The 19,876-nt window shown below is 36.9% G+C and overlaps 1 protein-coding gene across 3 annotated transcripts in view; it reads left to right on the top strand.

The window, feature by feature from the left end:
• SEMA3A (semaphorin 3A) overlaps window positions 1-8,819 on the top strand; it is a 411,783-nt gene extending 402,964 nt beyond the window's left edge. For all 3 annotated transcript variants that reach the window (XM_054066986.1, XM_054066976.1, XM_054066968.1), the window contains exons 18-19: window positions 2,817-2,959; window positions 4,539-8,819. In XM_054066986.1, the coding sequence (XP_053922961.1) occupies window positions 2,817-2,959; window positions 4,539-4,994 (599 nt within the window). In that variant the 3' untranslated portion in view covers window positions 4,995-8,819. The remainder of the gene's footprint in view (window positions 1-2,816; window positions 2,960-4,538) is intronic.
• Window positions 8,820-19,876: the final 11,057 nt, after the last annotated feature.

Below are 19,876 nucleotides of genomic sequence, written 5' to 3'. Positions count from 1 at the left end.
ATACTTTCATGACTTCTATAGTTTTCCAACTTCTCCAGCAACTCTTCTGAACTTTTCAGACTTTCATTCTTCCTTCTAGTCTCTTCAGCTTCTCCCTCAGTTCCAGGGCTGCACTCTAATCCTGTGATTATTCCATCACTCTGCTTACTTTCTTGCACTCTATGTGCTCAATATTATATGAACTTTATTTTCTGGAGATGTGAGGAAATTTAAATGGGCTTCTACCACTTTTCATGGTGATATGTGGCATGATAGAGTGCCATGGACCAGATCCAAGAAAACAGTCAGAAGCTTGAAATGCTGTCAGAGCACTCACCTTCAAGGAAAATTCCATGAAAACCTGTGACTAGCTTCTCAGATACTAAGGATATCCTAAGTCCCTAAGTTTTCCATCAGAAAATTCTCTATACAATTAAAAATGTGTTACTGCTCATAGGCAGTGGGATGCTTGTCAAAGAAATATCTATTTTTGTCCTCTGTATGTATACTTAGGGTTTAGAATGCTTTCTCCTTTGATCTAAAGAGACCAGTGTTATATGTGCTCTGCTCCTGTCTGATTCAATCGGACCACGTTGTGTTCAGGAAAATATAGTCAAGTGCTGCAAACCATCTAATTAGTAATCTACTGATTAAATCAGCTATTTAGGATGTGGGAAGTAAATCCACTTAGGCTTAGGAGACTGACTTGATAGCTCTGCTTCCAATAGAAGCTCACAAAGTGTTGGATTGCTTCTTATTGAAGTTGGGCCATTCTGCAATCAGTTCAGTGAACTTTGGAGAGAGGAACTGAAAGAGAGCATGCAACCTAGTGTAAAATCCCTGTGTTACTACCCTTTCTTCTGGAAGCTTGTAAATCTCTGTGTCACAGAAACACATCATTGCAGCAGTAATGTATGTGCCCCAGGCTATAAAAGGGGACATTTCCTACTGACTTTCTTATACTCCAGCCCTGTATGTGCTATCTGTTCTGGATCCCAGTTCAGATATCAGACCACCTCTTGTTGACTGTGTGAGGATCTTTGGCCACCTGCTCAGCCATGTGAATTCTGTTCCTAAATGGGAGCACCTAACGAAGCAGAAGGGTCAGTACTTCAGTCAGCCATGCACGATGTTGAAGCTGGACCTATAAGTTATCAGCCAGTCATTTTCATCTCCAATCTTTATCTTATCACTTCTAGTTATACTCAGTTAATCTCTTAACAAAATTCCATTTTCTGTGTTTCACACAGAAATTCACAAATTTACCCATGCTTCTCCATCTCAGACCTTGCCACCAGTACCCTTGGCTACGTTCTCTTCCAATTGTCTTACCCTTCTCTTGCTGCTTTGCTTTCTAATTCATTCCTTCATTGCTCCCCATCCTCCTGGCCTACAGCTGCACTGACATTCTTCATAGGGATGTGGTTTCTGAGAGATGTCATAAAACTTGTTTAATTTAGTTGTTTATATAGCACCCCACTTACTTTCTGGAAAGGTTCACAATCCAGCAGAGGAAAGCAAGCTAATCCATTCCCTATTTGTTTAGTGTTAACAGGCCATTTGACGTTTCCTTACTGAGAACTGGGCAAGCACCAGTTCCTATTCTGTCCTCCGTCCCTTCTCCTGACCTCTCTCGGGACTGCAAGTCATTATGGAAAGACATATGTATCAGCATAAATCAGGAGCTCAATTTTATTTTTACCTTTGGCGCAGTAGTCTAACAAACAGCCTGTGTTTGCTAAACAGAATGGCCAACATGATAAAGGCACAGTGAAAGCAAACAAAACTTGACAAAGAATTTCTCTGAGAGGATTTTAATTAGACATAATTTTCCTGTTAAAACATATCAAAAGAAGTTCATTAAACATTTCCAGTGGTAAAGATCAAAAGTGGAAAATGGAAAGAACAACAAATAATGGCAAAGAGACAGGAAACCCTATAAGATCAACACAGTTTTAAATAGCTTACCAACCCCTTCCTCCCCATTTACTTTCTAGGATTATTGTACTGTTGCCACGTAAGTCCATAACAGCATTTTAAAGAGCTAAGGTGGAGAGTTGAAATATGATGCCTTACAGCCTCTGTGGTACTGGAGAGGAAACAAATGCCATATAAGTCCTATAGCTTTGTGATATTTCCAGCAAGCTGATGAGTATCTTGAAACATTGTTACAGAAGGAAATAGTTTATTTAACTTTCTTTTTCTCATCCCATAATGTCTGGTTTATTAACCTCATTACATTTCCATAAATTATATCAGTATGAGAGGAAATGATTAATTGAAGATTGTTTCCTCAAAAACGTTATTCCTGGTCATTAACAGCCCCAGCAAGCTGCAGTGCCATATAATCTAAACACATTATACTACTTTTAAATAGCCTTATGTTTTATTACTTTCCTCTAAAGTATTATGATCATAGAGCCCAGGAGGCATCATTACAGACATTCTGCAACTACACCCTGAGTTTTCTCACTGCATACACTTTGTTATTAAAAATTCTTGTTGTGTCCTAGATGTTTTCCTTGATGAATAATAATGAGGTTTACACAAAATTTCACAATGCAATTCATTAACTTCACATATTGAGATGTTAACAGCTGTTAAGATTTAAAATACAAAAATAATGAAAAAAAAAACCCCTGTTAGTTATCCTTACAAAGAGAGAGCTGTTGATGGAGATTTTCCAAATAGCATACTGATATGGGGAGTTTTTTCCTTTAAAGTTTCTATCTTTAAACACCTTAAGGGACACCAATTTCTAAAGAAAAAAATTCACTTAGCAATTAAGATTTTTATTTCCTGGTAATTTTAATTCTTCCTTCTCTCTTGCTTTACAGATAACCCAAGTGGTCAGACCCTGGAGGAAAAGATTATCTATGGAGTAGAGAATAGCAGCACTTTTCTTGAGTGTAGTCCAAAATCTCAGCGTGCCGTAGTCTACTGGCAATTCCAGAAGCAAAATGATGACCGCAAGGAAGAGGTACAGTAGAAAGAATTAAGAGACGTGACTAGTCTTCTCTATGAAGATATACTTGAAACTATGTCTTTCCCAGAATAATGTCCAACTGTAGTTCAGCAGAACTTCTCTGGAATTTTATAATTTGTGTTATTATTCCTCATTTTCTTACTCTAAACACCATAAAAATCCATAAGGTCTCTAGCAGGTTTCACAAGCTGTTCCATTACAATACATTCATATCCTCTCCCTGATCAGACGCCCTGCAAAACACACTGGTTTTCCTTTAGATATCTCAGAAATGCAAAAAGGTGACATGCTATGTAAGTGTCACCTAGAGTACTTATGGGTAGGATTATATTGAGCTTAAATACTAAAAAACCTTTAAAACTGTGTAACTGCCTTCATCTAATTATACTGTTTGACTGAAACACAGTCTAACAGGAACATTTCCTGTGTACTGCATGCTCTGAGACTTTGCTGCAGATATGACAAAGACAGAATGAAGAACTGGGAACTATAGTGTATACAAGGGTATGAAAACTTGTACATTATTTCATTGAAAACAATATTCATAGAGGCAAAATCACTGACTTTCCCTGCTTGCATTACACTAAGTTGATATTTCATTTTTCTACTTCTCTTGTCACTATCATTCTTATGTTATTACTCAACCTGGTTCTCAAGTCATGTTACTACTAAGCTAGGTTACCCGTGCATTAAGAGAATAATGTACTCTGTTAGGTAGGGAAATGAAGCTAGGAAACAAAACCTTATTTGTCACATTGAAGTATTTGTAAATATACCCAAACAGCGCTAAGGCATTTCTTTTTATTAAAAGCATGTACTAAATGTTTAATTACATTAACAGCTTTAAATATTCTTGCTGTATGTTTTATTTGCATAAGTAGGAAATTATTTAGCATTTATTCTTGGTGGACAGAGCATCAAACAGGTTATGCCCTTTCTGTCTGCAGTGACGTGCATTCAAAGAATGAAATTATATTCGAGATATTAATTAATTCAGAAGAAATCAGTGTTTGGACAGCTACTTTTTAAATATTAAAATTTTAAGAATTTAATACTTACTTTCTCTTTATAAATTCTCCACTCATGCAGAACCTACTTCTATGCATAAAGGCTTTTGTAGTAAGGAAAAATAGGAAGACAGACAACCTTCCCCAGAAATATATCTAGGCTTGACTAGAAGATAATGATAACATGACCTTGGTAACATAGCCAAATGCATCCATGTTGATTCTGCTGCTTACAGGCTTGCATCTTGTGTTATCTTACCAGCAAGTCTATCTGACAGAGTTCATACAGATCTCTGTTCAGCAGCAGTAAGTTCTTAATACCCCAAACTCTTCATGGTACATAGTAGCTTTTTCCGGAGTCTCTGAGAGCCTTCCATTGCTACAGATGATTGGCAAAGGGTTTTGCATTCTTATGGGTTTGGAGATTTTGAGCCAAGTTTTACCAGATGAAAGAAGCAGTTTTACCAGTTGAAAGGAGCAGTAATAAGAAACTAGTACGCTTAGAGGATAATGTTGCACATATATGAAAGATAACTATTGAAATTACCACTTTTTTTGCAATACAGATAAAAGTGGACGATCACATGATCCGGACAGAACAGGGCCTATTGCTACGAAGTCTTCAACGGAGAGACTCTGGCATTTATTTTTGTCATGCTGTGGAGCATGGCTTCATGCAAACTTTACTCAAAGTGACCCTGGAAGTAATTGATACTGACCACCTGGAAGAGCTGCTCCATAAAGAAGAAGATGGTGATGCCTCCAAGACCAAGGATGCTACCAATAGCATGACACCCAGTCAAAAGATCTGGTATAGAGACTTCATGCAGTTAATCAATCACCCCAATCTCAACACAATGGATGAATTCTGTGAGCAGGTTTGGAAAAGAGACCGCAAACAACGCCGGCAAAGGCCTGCCAATACGCAGGTGAATACAAATAAGTGGAAGCACCTACAAGAGAATAAAAAAGGTAGGAACAGGAGGACCCATGAATTTGAGAGGGCACCACGGAGTGTCTGAGCTACATTACCTCTAGGAAATTCATCCAAGTAGAAACTTGTATAGACAGATAACTGGAAAAAAATGCAATATTCATGAACTTTTTCATGGCATTATGTGGATGTTTACAAGAGTGGAAAGTTCAAACAGTTTCCACCAGGTTTAAATAAAATCCATTTCTAACTCTGCTAGTAAGTCCTTCCTTTCTGCTCTGTTTCTAAGATCAGAAAGATCAGAGTTTCAAGGATGATAACTCACCTGGACCTGGCTTACTGCTCAAAAAGTTCTGCAAGTGTTCAGCAGGCAAATTTTGCTTTGTATTTTGCCTGAGATATGAACAAAATGCTATATTTCATGCTGTCATCTTAAAGAAAAGAAAAAAACTCACCTTTCATCATCAGCACTACCATTTCTAGACTTATATATAAAACTGCATGAACTCATTAAGCTGATGAACGTCTAAACACGTGATTGGACACAAGGATTTTGTTCTTGTTTTGTCTACCAGTTCTCCTGTTTATATGTGATAGAAGAGGAAAAACAATACTGAATGAGATTGTTTGTGGAAAACTGAACATAAGCCATCCATCATCTAGAAGAACAAAAAGAGCGGAGTACACTGGCCTACTACTGATGACTTCTTTCAGCTTTGATCTAAAGATGTATTTTATTAAAACTATAATTTAAATGTACTATGAAAAATATGCAGCAAACATTAGCTCTTTTCTAAAATAGGTTAGACTTCTTGTCTTAGAAATATTGTACTTCCTAATTATTGGTTGTAGAGGTAAAAAGACAATTTCCAATTATGAGCTGCTCTATTCTTTTGTTTGGAAAATCTTCCAGGGGAGCTAGTCACGCTGCAGTTAATCTCCACCCCTCTATATCAGTAATCTATATGACATATAACTTCAAACCAGTTTTAAAACTAAGCTATTTTAACATAAAAGTCGCTGTATAGCATGGAAGTCTTCTGCATTCTTTTTTCCTAAGTATGGTATTTGAAATGGTCCAACTTGTATAGTACTTTGCTATAGATTGAACCAATGAAGAGGAGAGCATTGATTTTCAGTTGTATATTTTTTTTAATAAAAAAGTAAATAGCATTAAAATACCCTCTACTAATTACACTCTCGCTTTCTTGGTTCATAAATATTTGTGAATGCTAATATTTAAATACTGTGGCTCATAGACTGTCATATATCCATAAGCAAAGCTCACATTCAGTCCAAGGAGTTTTGTTCCCAGCTCAGTGGTAGAAATATGTCTGCACTACTGATTCTCAGCGCTCCATTCGTTCTGTGGGCCAGATCACCCAAATGCAAAGAACCAACACTAGGCCATGTGAATAACAACCTCAAAGCCAGCTCTCTGTTTTAACATCTAAGGGACAGTTTTATCTATAGTCAGAGTCCGCTGCAGTAGTAAATTGGTGAACTTCAGCTTAAAACTAGTTCACACTAACAGATAATTTGGTCCTGCACTTCTGTCTTATTCTATATACAGGAGAGCAACAGGGTAAACGGAAAATGTGCTTGCACCATAAGTCTCAGTTTAGGGTTATAAGTAGTGGATTTATTCACCTCAGCACAGATGTGCCTTTGGTCCCCAGTTCTATGGTGTCCAGTTCTTTTGAGGTCATCTTTCTCCAGCCTCCCATATTTTATCTCGGTAGAGTCCACAAATGACATAATTTCAAGTAATGTCGTTGTGGGTAAAATTACTAGAACAAAGTCCTTAGTTTGCTAAAGGAGCTTTTATATAAAAGTGTGTCTGTATTGAGGAGTGATCTATTTTGTTGTTATTCACTCTAGATTATTTAATTTATCAATCACTACACTATCAGCCTTATCAGATACAATATAACACAACTGCTGTGACAGCATTTCTCACAGTATGTCCTCTTCTCCTTGCCTCTCACTAATTCAAATAACCTTTTGATTGCCTTGGCTTCTTGCCTCCATAACAATTGGATTTTCACTGATGGCCCAGTCACTTTAGTCTCCTTTGAATCTTTTGCAGGGGATGAACTTGCAAGACTTTTGTCGTGTAATTCTTCAGTAAAAAAATCATTGAATAAACCAGGACGAGGCTGTAAGGCCATGATTTAGGAAAACACTTGGGAATTTAGTTTTAGAACAATTTTAATTCTCTCTTATGTTTAACTTGATTCCTGTGAACTGCGATATGCCGTTAAATTCCCATTCTTTCATGATGTGCTGAATAGAGATGAATTAAAACATAGGTTCAACTATGTACTTTCCTGTACAGAAGTATTAATTTTTAAGCTCAGTTTATGATTAATTTCTGAGCATTGCTGTCAGTTGTATTATTTATTTGTAATCACAGAACCCTCTTTAGCCTTTTGTGTAGGACTGTTGTGTACCATCGAGTCATTAGACTCCTCTTTTTTACAAAAGGAAACAGTTTTAAAATGAACCTCAGAGAATTCAGTGGGAAAACTACAGACTGATTCCATCAGACCCTAAATGACTTTGTTTCCTTTTTCACATATTAATGGCATTGCTATCTAACTTTTTTTTTTCTCTACCATGCTCATAGCAACTTGCTGCAAAAAATCAAACCAAAATCAACCTCCTTCAGCACCCCTGAATTAAAAAAGAGATTAAATTAAATCAGGATTCTAAGATATGTCTTTTTATACAGAGAAAGATAATCTGTGGGAACAAAATTACAGAAGTGGCAATGTTTTTACCATAACCTGGCAGTCAAATTGGACAATGGGTTTGATCAGATCTTACAAACTTCAATTCAATCCTCACTGTCATGGGTAGTCTTGTTTATGTCTTTGTATTTGCTTATTCGTATAAGAGCACAAAGGATCAAATCAGTAGTGAAAATTTTTGATTTTCAGGTTCATATTATAGTCACATTAAAACAGTATTTAATACTGATGTGAAATGAGCTTTTTTTCAAAGAATATAGACCTTCATGAATTCATGCATAGGAAGACACCCTGCAGCTTCAGTAAAACTCATTCCCCTGTTTGTGTCATTACTGTTCAAAACAACTTGTTTGAAGATAAAGGTAAAAGTGGTATTTCTGAAAATCGTCAATAAAACCCTCTAAACCTCTAGTTGCAAACTGTAGAAAAAGTAAGTAAAAAGTCGTGTTTAAGCTGGAGGATTAAAGGATTTGATTTGTATCCAGAAAGATCTAATTTGATTTGTTTTAAAATATCCATTTGGCATTTGCCAGGAACAAAAATTCATTGAATCTTATTCTTACTTATCTACACTTTGCATTTGTATGAATCACTGAAGATGGGAATTTGTTCAACGGCTCCTAAAATCTATATGGTTATGTTAAACTCTTAACATCAAACTGAGAAAATATGCATCTTTGCAGAACAGAGTTAAATCTTCATGACCCGATAAAATCACTATGTAAAGAAAAAAAAAAACCTAAATTAAATGCATGTGAATGCGCATTTATTGATCCTTTTTATGTATTATTTAGTGAATATCAATGGTATGTGTTTAATAGTTCAGTTTTTGCTACCTACACATTAGCCAAAAGAGATGTAAATACTTTTGACTAGATAAGGAGGTACAGTGTAAAGTACTGTTATCTAGAGGTACTCCATTTCAGTGTGTTCAGCATAATACTAAATGCAAGATTTTGCCACACAGGTGATGAGGTGGTTTATTTGCTATATCGGTGACAAAGTTATGCGCTTACTCTTTAAGCACATTCCTCGCTGAGTAGTAAATAACTCTACTTCTGTATTTATCACTTCAATTCAGATGGGAACTAGAAAACTGGAGAGAAAAAAATGTAATGAAACTGCTGCTGTAAATTATTTCTTTTAGCATGTATTCAGTTGTTAAATAAACATTTCTTCCAAATATTTGAAGTTCACTGTCTTGACTGTTTACATGAAATGTGTCCTCTAATCTTTGTGAGCATGTGGAGTTCACTGTTGCCAATATAATGCTATCCATGTATATGAGCTCCGTTTACTAGACCAGAAGGGTTGCTCTTTTTATTAAAGGTGTTTATTGTTTCTTTTTGAAGACAAACTAATAATGTCTGAAATGAAAGCTGCAAACTTTCTTCAGGCTATCTTTTGGCACAACTGCGTGGACTTGTGCAGATGAAGCCACACACAAACACACATCACCAACTCTGCTCATAAACCAAACTGTAAATCAGGCTGGATGCCATGTATGTGCTAGCAAGTTGCTGTACTTGATGAAGTTCACTCTGTGCAATGCTAATGGCTTAGTACACCTATGCAGCTGCCATTTAGAAAATGGCTTGCATTGTCAGCAAGTAAGAATAAATCAGGTTCTGTCTGTTATTGACATATGCTTGTATTCTTAAGTAAACTTGGCAGCTGTTTGGAAGTGCCCAAACTCTCTATCTAAAAGTACAGCACTAAGCATTGTGCAAACAGCTAAGGAGACAAATGCTGCCCTAGAAAGCATGAGGTTTAAATATACAGACAAGAAATGGAGAAAAGAAACATTATTTCTGTTTGACATGCACAGAACTGAAGGAACAACCACTAATACTCAATCATGACTAATCCATTCAGCTTTGCCCATGTTCCTTCCTGTAAAGCAAGGATAGAGATGTCCAGTTCAAAGGAATGTTGTAAGGATATTTTATGGTTACTACTGTCTTATGATGATGAAAATAAACCCTCAGTAAGAGATAGGCAACTCAGTGGGATGCAAAAGATATCTGCAAATAGAACAAGGACAGAAGGGATGTGACAAGCCATGAATACACTGATTGAAAGACCCAAGTAATTTTTTGATTTTTAGCTTACCCCAATGCAGGAATTCTAAATACTCACAAAGGATGACCCTTGTTTCTGGATGTAGCCATGCTTTGTACTTTGCTAGAACTCCATGCAGTGCACAGCTAAATTGATTGTCCTCTGTTACTACTTTGCTACGTTTCCAGGAACGTGCAATGCCTAGGGACAACCTTCGTTGACATTGAGTAGGAAGACAGAAGAAATATTTGGGGTTTAATGCTTGTTTGCTTATACTTACATATATGTATAAATATATACACACACACGCACATTTAAACAGCCAGTTTTCACTGAAATGAAATCCCCTTTCCCCAAAAGTATTTGAGTCTGTACATGTAATTCTAGTGCATCTCTGAAGAACACTTTTGGCAGCCTCAGCTATAAATTGTTATAAATGTTTCCTTTGTGAAGACTGAAACACACTATTCTGTTTCCTTACAGGTCACATTCACTGAGCTCCTCATCAAACGTGCATTTAATGGGAAGCAAAGTTATGATGGCTTTTTCCAAAGCCTAAAACAAAAGGACTATTCTCCCCAGAATGCTCAGTAACAGGATACAAGTAGATCAGAGTATTAGTGAAAGAGCCAGCTTCTTTGCTCCCCATAAATACTTGAGTGAAAGGTTGGAGGAACTTCGTAGGAGAAAATAGAAACTGTGGAGAACAGGCCTTATTTTGGATTTTTTTGCCCTGGAATTTGTCAAAGGTTGACATTTTGAAAAACTTCAGGGTGACCTGAGCTAAATCCCAAAGCTCTAGTGAAGCAAATTCATTACTGAAAGAGAGTTTCATTTAGGTTAACAAAGCATCTCCCACTTCTTTCATATCAGTTTTTTACCGCTTTAGGAAATGGGCCTCCTCTTGGCTCAATTTTAACCCAGAAAGGTCATTATATAGTTTCTACAGCTGTTGAAGGCTAATGTCTTCTTCAGCTGATGTGGGGAACCCCATTTCTCGTGACTAGCCCTCCTTGAGTTGCTCTATGTCCAGGCTCTCTAGTCAAACAAATGGGCAGCCCTCTTGTCATATCTGTTAGTACTTGTCCTAAAAATGTTCTGTTCTCATCAACAGGGATAGAATCAGGACTTAGTGAAATGGTACCTCGCTGGTACCAGATCTGAGGCCATGGGTAAGGTGGGGAGAGCCCCGAGGCTGAGAAGGGACATTAGGGCTTCTGAGTGCACTTGAGCAGTAAGTCAGTAAACCTTGTTGTAAGTCCCATGTTTCATCTCTGAAGACTCTAAAAAGTGAGGCTATGTTAGACTGCCCTTTTGAGACAACACGCTTTAGCAAGCAATATAGACAGGAATGTGACCATGAAGGCTAAAATACAAGAACGCTCAACAAATTTTAAGTGTGAGGGAAGTTCTGAACCATATTGCTTTATAATCCTCCAAGGATTTCTGGCTGTGAACTGGAGCCTGGTCTTTGGAGCTAAAGATGTTCCAACAGTTCTTCCTGAATTGCTTTTGATCATCTGAGGTTGTCTTCCAGATTTAGAGATATTCCTCTGCCTTCTGAAAGCCTACAATAACCAACCAAAAGCCTACAGCAGTCATACCCCAAAAGTACAACTCTGATTTAGATTATTTGACCCTGTTTAGCTGATTATGAAAAAACAAAGCTAAAATATACCCCTAAATAATAACTAAGAAAAAAATATGCAGAGTATTAGAACCCAGTTTCTCTGAGCAAAGATCTCACAAGAAAAAGAGTTAGGCCTTTGCCCCATTCGTGAACCTGCCACATCTGCCTATGCACTAACATGTACTGCTCCTGATATGTCAGAGGCGCAGCAGGTTTTGAAGAACGAATCTTGTTCACATATGGGCCTAATACGTTTTTCAGGGCATTCCATCTTACAGCCTGGTGTAATTAAGTCCGATGATCTGCTCTGGGAGAAAAGTTCCTCTTTACACCACTCAGAGTGTAGTATCCCTTCGGATTGTATAACTTTTATGCTTCATACAAATATATTCTATTAATTTTTGTAGGAGTTTCATAATCATCTTTCTTGTAAGTGTGTTAGCTTGAATTATGATTGCTTGTGCAGAAGCAAATGGAGATGCATGTTTCTGCAAGGAAAAGGGATAAAGAGACTATAGTAATACTGCTAGAGGAAGTACATCAAGGAGACATCAAATATGACTCGATTTGAACTTCTCATTTCTTGCTTGGCAGGAGGCAGGAGAGGAAAAAAGCAGCCAAAAGAAATGCAGATATTTCAGCTATGTTTTGTGATGACCAGTCCTTTAGGCCTTTAAGTTTCACGTCACTTTTTTCGTGGTTTGTGGCACTGTGTAGAATAAAATGCTTGCCTGTAAACTCTGCTTTCACTGAACAATACCACTCTGAATATCTCAATAAACCAGAACAAACAGTCAGACTGTGCAAGTTCCACTGAAGAACGTTTAATTTTCTACTTCTGTTTATTAAGTTAATATTGTAGTAGGGCCAGTGGCACACTTTTCATTATGGTTTTGTCAGCACTTCTAATATAAAGCCCTATGTTTATCAAGAAATAATTTTACAGTTCCTAAAGAAAATTGCTAAATTATGATGATTTCAGTTTTGAAAACACAACTCTAGCCATGTCAGATGATTGTTTTAGTGACTGTACTGCAAAAAAATTAGAGGCTGAGCAAAACACTGTGACAGTAATGAAAATGAGCTTTTTACCTCCGTGGGCTTTGTGTTTGGTTTTGAAACATCTGCATGCTAAAGAGAGGTCCTAAATGCTTAAGCAATTTCTTCTATGATTATTCATGACTCACTCACATGTTGCTCTTCATATGGTATGTTTTGGAGTAGAATGTTTTCTTGCTTCATGCCTGAATTTCTTTATGTAAGTTGATTTTTAATTACCTCTATGTGAAGATAATGTAGACTTAAATCTTGCCTGAGGTTAATGGCTTTTGTACATCCAGTACGAAGAAAAATTTGCTTGTGCTGGTTTTCATATGAGATAGCTAAGTAGATGTGATCATTTTTTTTTTTTTGTTTTGTGGTAACTGAAATTTAGAGGATGCAACTGATCTAAGTCTGTTAGAGCAGTGTGGAGTTTTTCATTATATTTGAGTGCACTCATCACTCCTATAAATATTCCATGGCTTCTAGAAATCAACAATTTGTATTTTTTGTCTCTAATGCTAACCAGCGTACTTAGCTAGATCCTCGCCAACTAAATAAAGCTGTGTGCTCTACCAGTTTTTTTATTGACTGGAATCTGTGAAGCAGTCAGGATGCTGGAAAGTATTCATTTGTGTCCTTGTGCTATTTCTTATGGCTTGAAATGTTACTTATGAAACCTAAACAGTTCAGTGCCAGTGTAAAGCAACTGAATATAACAGAGCTTCAAACTATGATGAATATTTCACATATTATACATCTCCATGCTTTTCACTACCTTGGGGGGAGAAATGGTTGAATATAGAAGAATTAAACTATTTATAGTTAAGCTTATTGTTGCATGTCAAAATAGCAGACATAATGCAGCGGAAAAAAATCTTACTTGTACACTGAGTGGAATACATGCATGCTCAACAAATAATAGTTCTTTGTCTCCTGTTTGTCATTCACTGTGCTTCAAAAATATGTTGGCAGTTGTACATACTGCCATAAATTTCCTTAAATATTTGGAATTATTATTAACACTAAACCCTTTTTTATAGTTCTTGCATCTAGAAGAAGCCCAAACCTTAAATAAGGCTCTAGGGATACTCCCAGGTATGGTGCCCTCACAAGCTGCAGTTTACATATAATATTCCCATAAATCATGGTAAAAATTTCTATGGCCAATACAAAGTTAGGAGTGAGCTGTGGACATAAATGTAGAATACCAGAACCAGAAAAATATCTGGATGCTTTTCATTGAGAAAAAAAAACAAACACTATTTTAATATTTATAAGAAAGAAGATCAAAAAAATGCTAGTCTCTGTTCAAGTCTCATTGTCTTATATAATTTTCTTTCATCTTATTTTCAAATCTGGGTATTTAAAGAAAAACACATTCTTTCATATTTAGTCACTAGTATGAAAGTTGCTTCTATTACAGGCATGAAGTTCATAGTAAGCCAGTAGAAAATATACACCACTGAGAGGTGTTGATCAAGACCATAAAATGCACTGTATAACTACCAAACCTTAGGTCTTAGACTGTTTGAGTCAGTCAGGTTTATATTGGAGAACCAGATTTATATTGGAGGTATTGTGATCTATTGAAAAATACTCATTCTCTCAAGGCAAGGCAGTGTCCCCTCTTAACCCTTAGCCTGTCTTCCCAATGTGGAACTTACTTAATTTAGCATTGTCAATGAACTACATTTTTAATGTGTTCTCTAGTATTCCAGTGAATCCCAGCAGGCAGACAATCCTGAATGACATCTGCCATATTTTACCTCTGTCACTTGTTTGGACTAGCATTCTATCCCAGCACCAGGGATCTCCAAAAAGATTTATCACAATAGTATCAGAACAACACTGCTAAAAGAATTAAAAACATATCTTTTCATAAAAAAACATAGGAAGCGGGTGCAATTATTGGTAACTTCTAAAGACCCAGTTTTCTGTTTTAAGGATGAATGGATACATGTACACACACTGAACTCTTCCAGTTCATTTGAGTGTTACAGACCCAATGAACTGTTAGAAATCAGGAAAACTTCTTGGAAATTAATAAAATCTGCTTCCATCATAGATTCTGGAAATTCCACCATTATCCTTAATGGAATGGGATCAAGCTAAGATTTGCATTTCCTGCCATGAGTCACTAAAGCAACGGCTTCAGGCATTCAGGCAAGGTCAGATTCTGCATGGAAACCTGTTTTGGTAGTGACTGACTACAGGGGGGTGTAAAACCCATGTGTTATGTTTAGTATCATGAAGCTCTTATACATAGGACATGTTTTAGCTCTGATTTTGCATTTGACTTCAGGTATAACAGCAAGAAATGTTAATATAATCTTACTACATGTTTAACATAAAAGTTTACATTTCTTTTCTACCTCTGGAATTATGTGTCAGACTGTTGTCACTCAGAAAGGTAAGTGACAACCCTTTCAACACCAGACAAGGATTCTCCAGATTTCTATAGCAGATCTTGATGTTTGAAATAGACTTGCAGAAGAAACTAAATAGAACTGTCAGTTTTTCATATAAACACCTCTAGGGGCTATAAGCTTCTAGTATTACCAAGAAGGATGTTTTCACATCATAAAACGAGCTCAGCCTGAATTTTAAGCTGTTTCAAGTCTGGGTTTTCTTTTTTAGCATCTTTCCAGAAATGATGCTTTATAGGAATGGATTAATATATAAATTACAATACTGGCCTACAAAATTGATGTGTGTCATTCAAACCCATGTTTCAGAAGACAGGAAGTACTATTTGCCTCAGAGGAAGGTATAAACAGTTCTTCAATCAGCAGCCATGGGATAATCTTACAGGGGAACTTTGTTCCTAGTGCTCATTGCTTAGATACATTATGCTTTAAGTTTTGAAAGACCTGTCTAGGCACAGTCCTGGGCAACTGCTTGAGAAGTGGGGTTGGAGCAGATGACGTAAAGAGGTCTCTTCCAACCTCATCAATTCTGTGATTCTCTGTTCTAGAATCTGTATTCTACCAGTGTACATAAATGTCCAAACAATCCATGTTCCTACACTTTACTTCTGAGTTTATAAACTTAAAACCCAGTTAAGGGGCCAGAAGGGGATCCATTATTGTCAGTCTTGAGTATCTGTGAGTAGGAAGTCCAGTTAGAATCTGCTCTAGTGTTCCTTTATGGTCAGAACTCCAGTGCACATGAAAAAGCATCTCTTGATTTGGTTTAGCTTTCATAGAAACACATGATTGTTTAGGTTGGAAAAGACCTTAAGATCATTGAGTCCACTGTAAACTCAAAAACTGCCAAGTCCACCACTAAACCATGTCCCTAAGCACCACATCCACATGTCTTCTAAATTTCTCCAGGGACAGTGACTCAATCACTTTCCTGGACAGCCTATTATAATGCTTCACAACCCTTTTACTGAAGACAATTTTCCTAATATCTAGACTAAACCTTCCTTGGTGCAACTTATTCCCTTTGTCTTGTTACTCGGGAGAAGAGACTGACACTCACCTTGCTAAAACCTCCTTTCAGGCAGTTGCAAAGAGCATTACAGTCTTCCATGAGCCTCCTTTCTCTTGAGCTAAACAATCCCAGTTCCCTCAGCAGCTCCTCAGAGGACTTGTGCTCCAGATCCTTCACAAGGTTCACTGCACTTCTTTCCATGTGCTTCAGCACCTTAACATATTTCTTGTACAGGGGGACAAACACTTCCTCCTGGCCACTGTATTTCTGATACAAGCCAGGATGCTATTGACTTTTTCAGCCACCTGGGCACACTGCTGGCTCATATTCAGCTGGCTGCCAGTGAACATAGCCAGATCATTTTCTGCCAGGTAGCTTTCCAGCCACTCTTCTCCAAGCCTATAACCTTTCATGGGGTTACTGTGACCCAAGTGCTGAACCTGACACTTATACTTGTTGAGCCCCATATGACTGGTGTCAGCTCATCTGTCCAAGCTGCCCAGATCCCTCTGTAGTGCCTTCCTTCCCTCAAGTGGATCAACAATCTCACCTAAATTGGTGTTGCCTGCAAATTTACTGAGAGTGCACTTGGAGTCCTCATTCAGATCATTGATAAAGATCTTAAACAGAGCCAGACCCAATACTGAGCCCCAGGGAACACCACTTGTAACTGGCCACCACCTGGATTTAACTCTATTCACCCCAACTTTCTGGGCTCAGCCACCCAGTCAGTTTGTCACCCAGTGAAGAGCATGTTTGTTCAAGCCATAAGCAGACAGTTTCTCCAAGAGAATGTTGTAGGAAACAATGTCAAAGGCACCTAAAATCTAGGCAGACAACATCCACAACCTTTCCTTCATCCACTAAACAGGTCACATTGTCATAGAAGGAGATAAGATTAGTCAAACAGTGGCCCACTTTCCTAAACTCACGCTGACTAAGCCTGATCACCTGGTTATCTTACATGTGCTGCATGAAGGCACTCAAGATGATCTGCTCCATGACTTTCCATGGCACCTGGGTCAGGCTAGCAGGCTTGTGATTCACCAGATGTTCCTTCTGACCCTTCTTGTAGACAAGCATTGCATTTGCTAATCTCCAGTCAACTGGGAGCTTCCTGATTACCCAGGACTGCTGATAAATGGTGGAAAGTGACTTGGTAAGCACTTCCACCAGCCCCCTCAGTACCTTTGGGTGGATCCCATTTTTGAGTTGATGCATAATAACATAATAGTATTTAGGAAGACAGCACCTTTACATTTCAGAAGAAATTAAACCACTCAGAGCTTTGCTGTCCATAGACTCTGGTTAGACCTTATCCAAATCATTTTCCATCAGTGCCTAAATTTTCTGATCCTTTTTTTTTAACTTGTTTTCCATAACTATTTTGTTCTTACAGAGTTCCTGTTTTGAGATAAGAAGCAGGTTTTTCCAAATATGACATGAAATAATGCTTTTTTTGCTATGCGTAGCTGAGAATAGCTGTAATACTAGTCTCATGGTAATTCTTCATCTGTTATGAAACTCATTTTGCAGATACAGGACTTAGATTAACTTATAATAGTATTAAGATAGGAGTTTCTGAGCTAAATTTAACTTGACAGTTCTTGAGATTTTGTTGTTGACCTTTCAAGAACAAGCTTCATATTCCTTTAAGGAGATCTATACTTTTAAATGTCTTAGGTACTTTAGCAATACTCTCTGAAAACATGCAACCTCTATTAATTCATCATAACAAAAAAGCATATATGAACAACTATGCCTAGTCAGACCAGAAGTCCATCTTGCCCAACTACCTGTCTGCAACACTAGACAAAGTCAATGATGTTCACATAAGACTATAACAAGGAAGCGATTATAGTAATAATTCCCCAAAATAATCTAGCTTTCAGTAGTGTGCAGCCCAGGAATCTCATGGTGCAGAGGTAGTTTTTATGCATCTCTGTTGAGGCAATCCTCGGTTCCATGAACTTGTGCAACCTCCTTTCAGTCTATGAAAAAATTACTGTCTACAATAACTTTTTAGTAAGTAGTTTCACATCTTTAACCTACTGTGTAAAGGATGATAACAATGTTTCATGTTTTCTGAGCTTATTCTCCACTTCTAATGGCACCCTTTGCATTTGTGCAGGAGTAGTCCTTGAGTTAAGAGTCTATAGTCACCCTCTGTTTGCCTCTTTTAAACAATTGCAGTAAAAGATCCACTCATGCATTACCACGCAGCAATTCCAAAACATAGCTGTTTTTGAAATTTACCAATTGCATTCTGTCTGTGTAGTATTTTCTATGTATTTCTGGTTAGATTAAAAGATAATTTGGTTCTTCTTTTAATATTAATAACATTTGTTTGTAGTTCAATGCTTGTTCTGCTTCAAAGTGAATAATATAATTATTGAATGTAGGACTAAGGTACACTCTATGCCTCCACACTGAGAAGTATTTTACAGGTAAAGAGATGAGATTAACAAATACAAATATTCCTCGGCATAGGAATTCCCAGTTAGACAATAAGTACACTAATTTTTAAATTACAAAAAAATTCTATAAACATATCAGATATTAAAGAAACAGTGGCCTCTAAAGAGGTATTTAAGTGATATGTAGAATTCAGCATAAGTTTGTATTTACTAGTGTGTACTCTAAGATTGCAAAAAAGACTTATGACTTACAAAGTTTAATTATACAATACACAAATAAGATGACCTGTGCCAAAAATGTAATTGCAGCTTAAAGCAAGAAAGAGCAGTTGAATACAGCAGTCAGCTGGGAAGAAGCACCAGACAATACAGAGATATTAGTGATTAGTCTAATAAGCAATTGCTTTAGCATAACAGCTACTCAACTATTGCTGAGTTTTGTCATAGAAATGAGAAAAATACTAAAGATATTTTCACCAGACACTGTGAAAACCACCAACTGCACAGATGAAGTCTGTAGAACAATGCAAAAGAGTAGTATACATCTTCTATCATTATCCATTTTAGTTTTGTAAGCATCATGGGAAACCAATTATGATGACAGCTGTGATAAGTCTTCATTAAAAATTGTACTGATTATCACTTATTTCAGATTAATCATAGGAGGAATAACTAGAAAGAAAAATAAACCTGATTCTACATGCACAGTACAGTCCAGTGTCTTATTAATTCCCTCTATCAGCTCTTTAAAAAAATTCAGTGAATAATCAAACAAAAACTGCGTTGATAAGAATAAACCTTCCCTCTAGAAATACAATTTGTATCCACAGAAGGATTAGGTTTGTTTCATGTTGTCTGTTACATACATTGCACTTCCCACCTGAGTAACTCTCAAAATACCTTCATTGTTCAGTGTACAAATTTCTGTGTCTTCCATGGAGGGACTGGAGGTTGCAGTGGATGTCAGTGCATATATGTGAACATTTAACACATTGCCCACAGTAACAGAGGACTGAAAGAGGAAAGACATCTGTATATATTTGAAACCATAGTGATTACTTATCTTGGCATTTGTTCATAACTATTAGATTAAAAGTGCCTCTCCCAGAAAAAGTAAACTAACTTTTTATACTAAATTGAAGAATTATTTATTAGATCCTTATCAAACATCAGCCTTTTCAATGCATTATAGAGATGGCCAAAGTGCCTCCAATATTTAATTAAAAAACATGCATATTTTTCTTAATCATTTTTTATGAATGATCTTTCATTTACTGGGCTTGTTTGAATATGACAAGAAATTACATACCTCTTTGTGGGGAAAGAGTAATGAACTGAAAAATCACCTCTTCAACCACTCGGATTTCCCCTAGAATTCTTCTTAGAAAGTATGTCTTATTTTGACCAAATAGTTTGGGGTTTACAGTTATCACATCTTGGCAGTGTTAAAAGAGTTGTGTTTTTATTAATTATATGCAATGATAGAAAAATTTTCATGGTTGTTATCAGAACGTGACTTGATTTATAAAGGTACATAGATATCCTATAATGTCATGTCTTCTTTAATAGATTTCTTTCTTCCTTGTGACACATGTATGGAATGGTGCTCTTCCAGCTCTACAGTTGA

The sequence above is a fragment of the Cuculus canorus genome, chromosome 1 (assembly GCF_017976375.1).
Source record: "Cuculus canorus isolate bCucCan1 chromosome 1, bCucCan1.pri, whole genome shotgun sequence".
Lineage (NCBI taxonomy): Eukaryota > Metazoa > Chordata > Aves > Cuculiformes > Cuculidae > Cuculus > Cuculus canorus.
The sequence above is the reverse complement of the archived record's forward strand: the minus strand, read 5'-3'. Positions and strand labels throughout refer to the sequence as shown.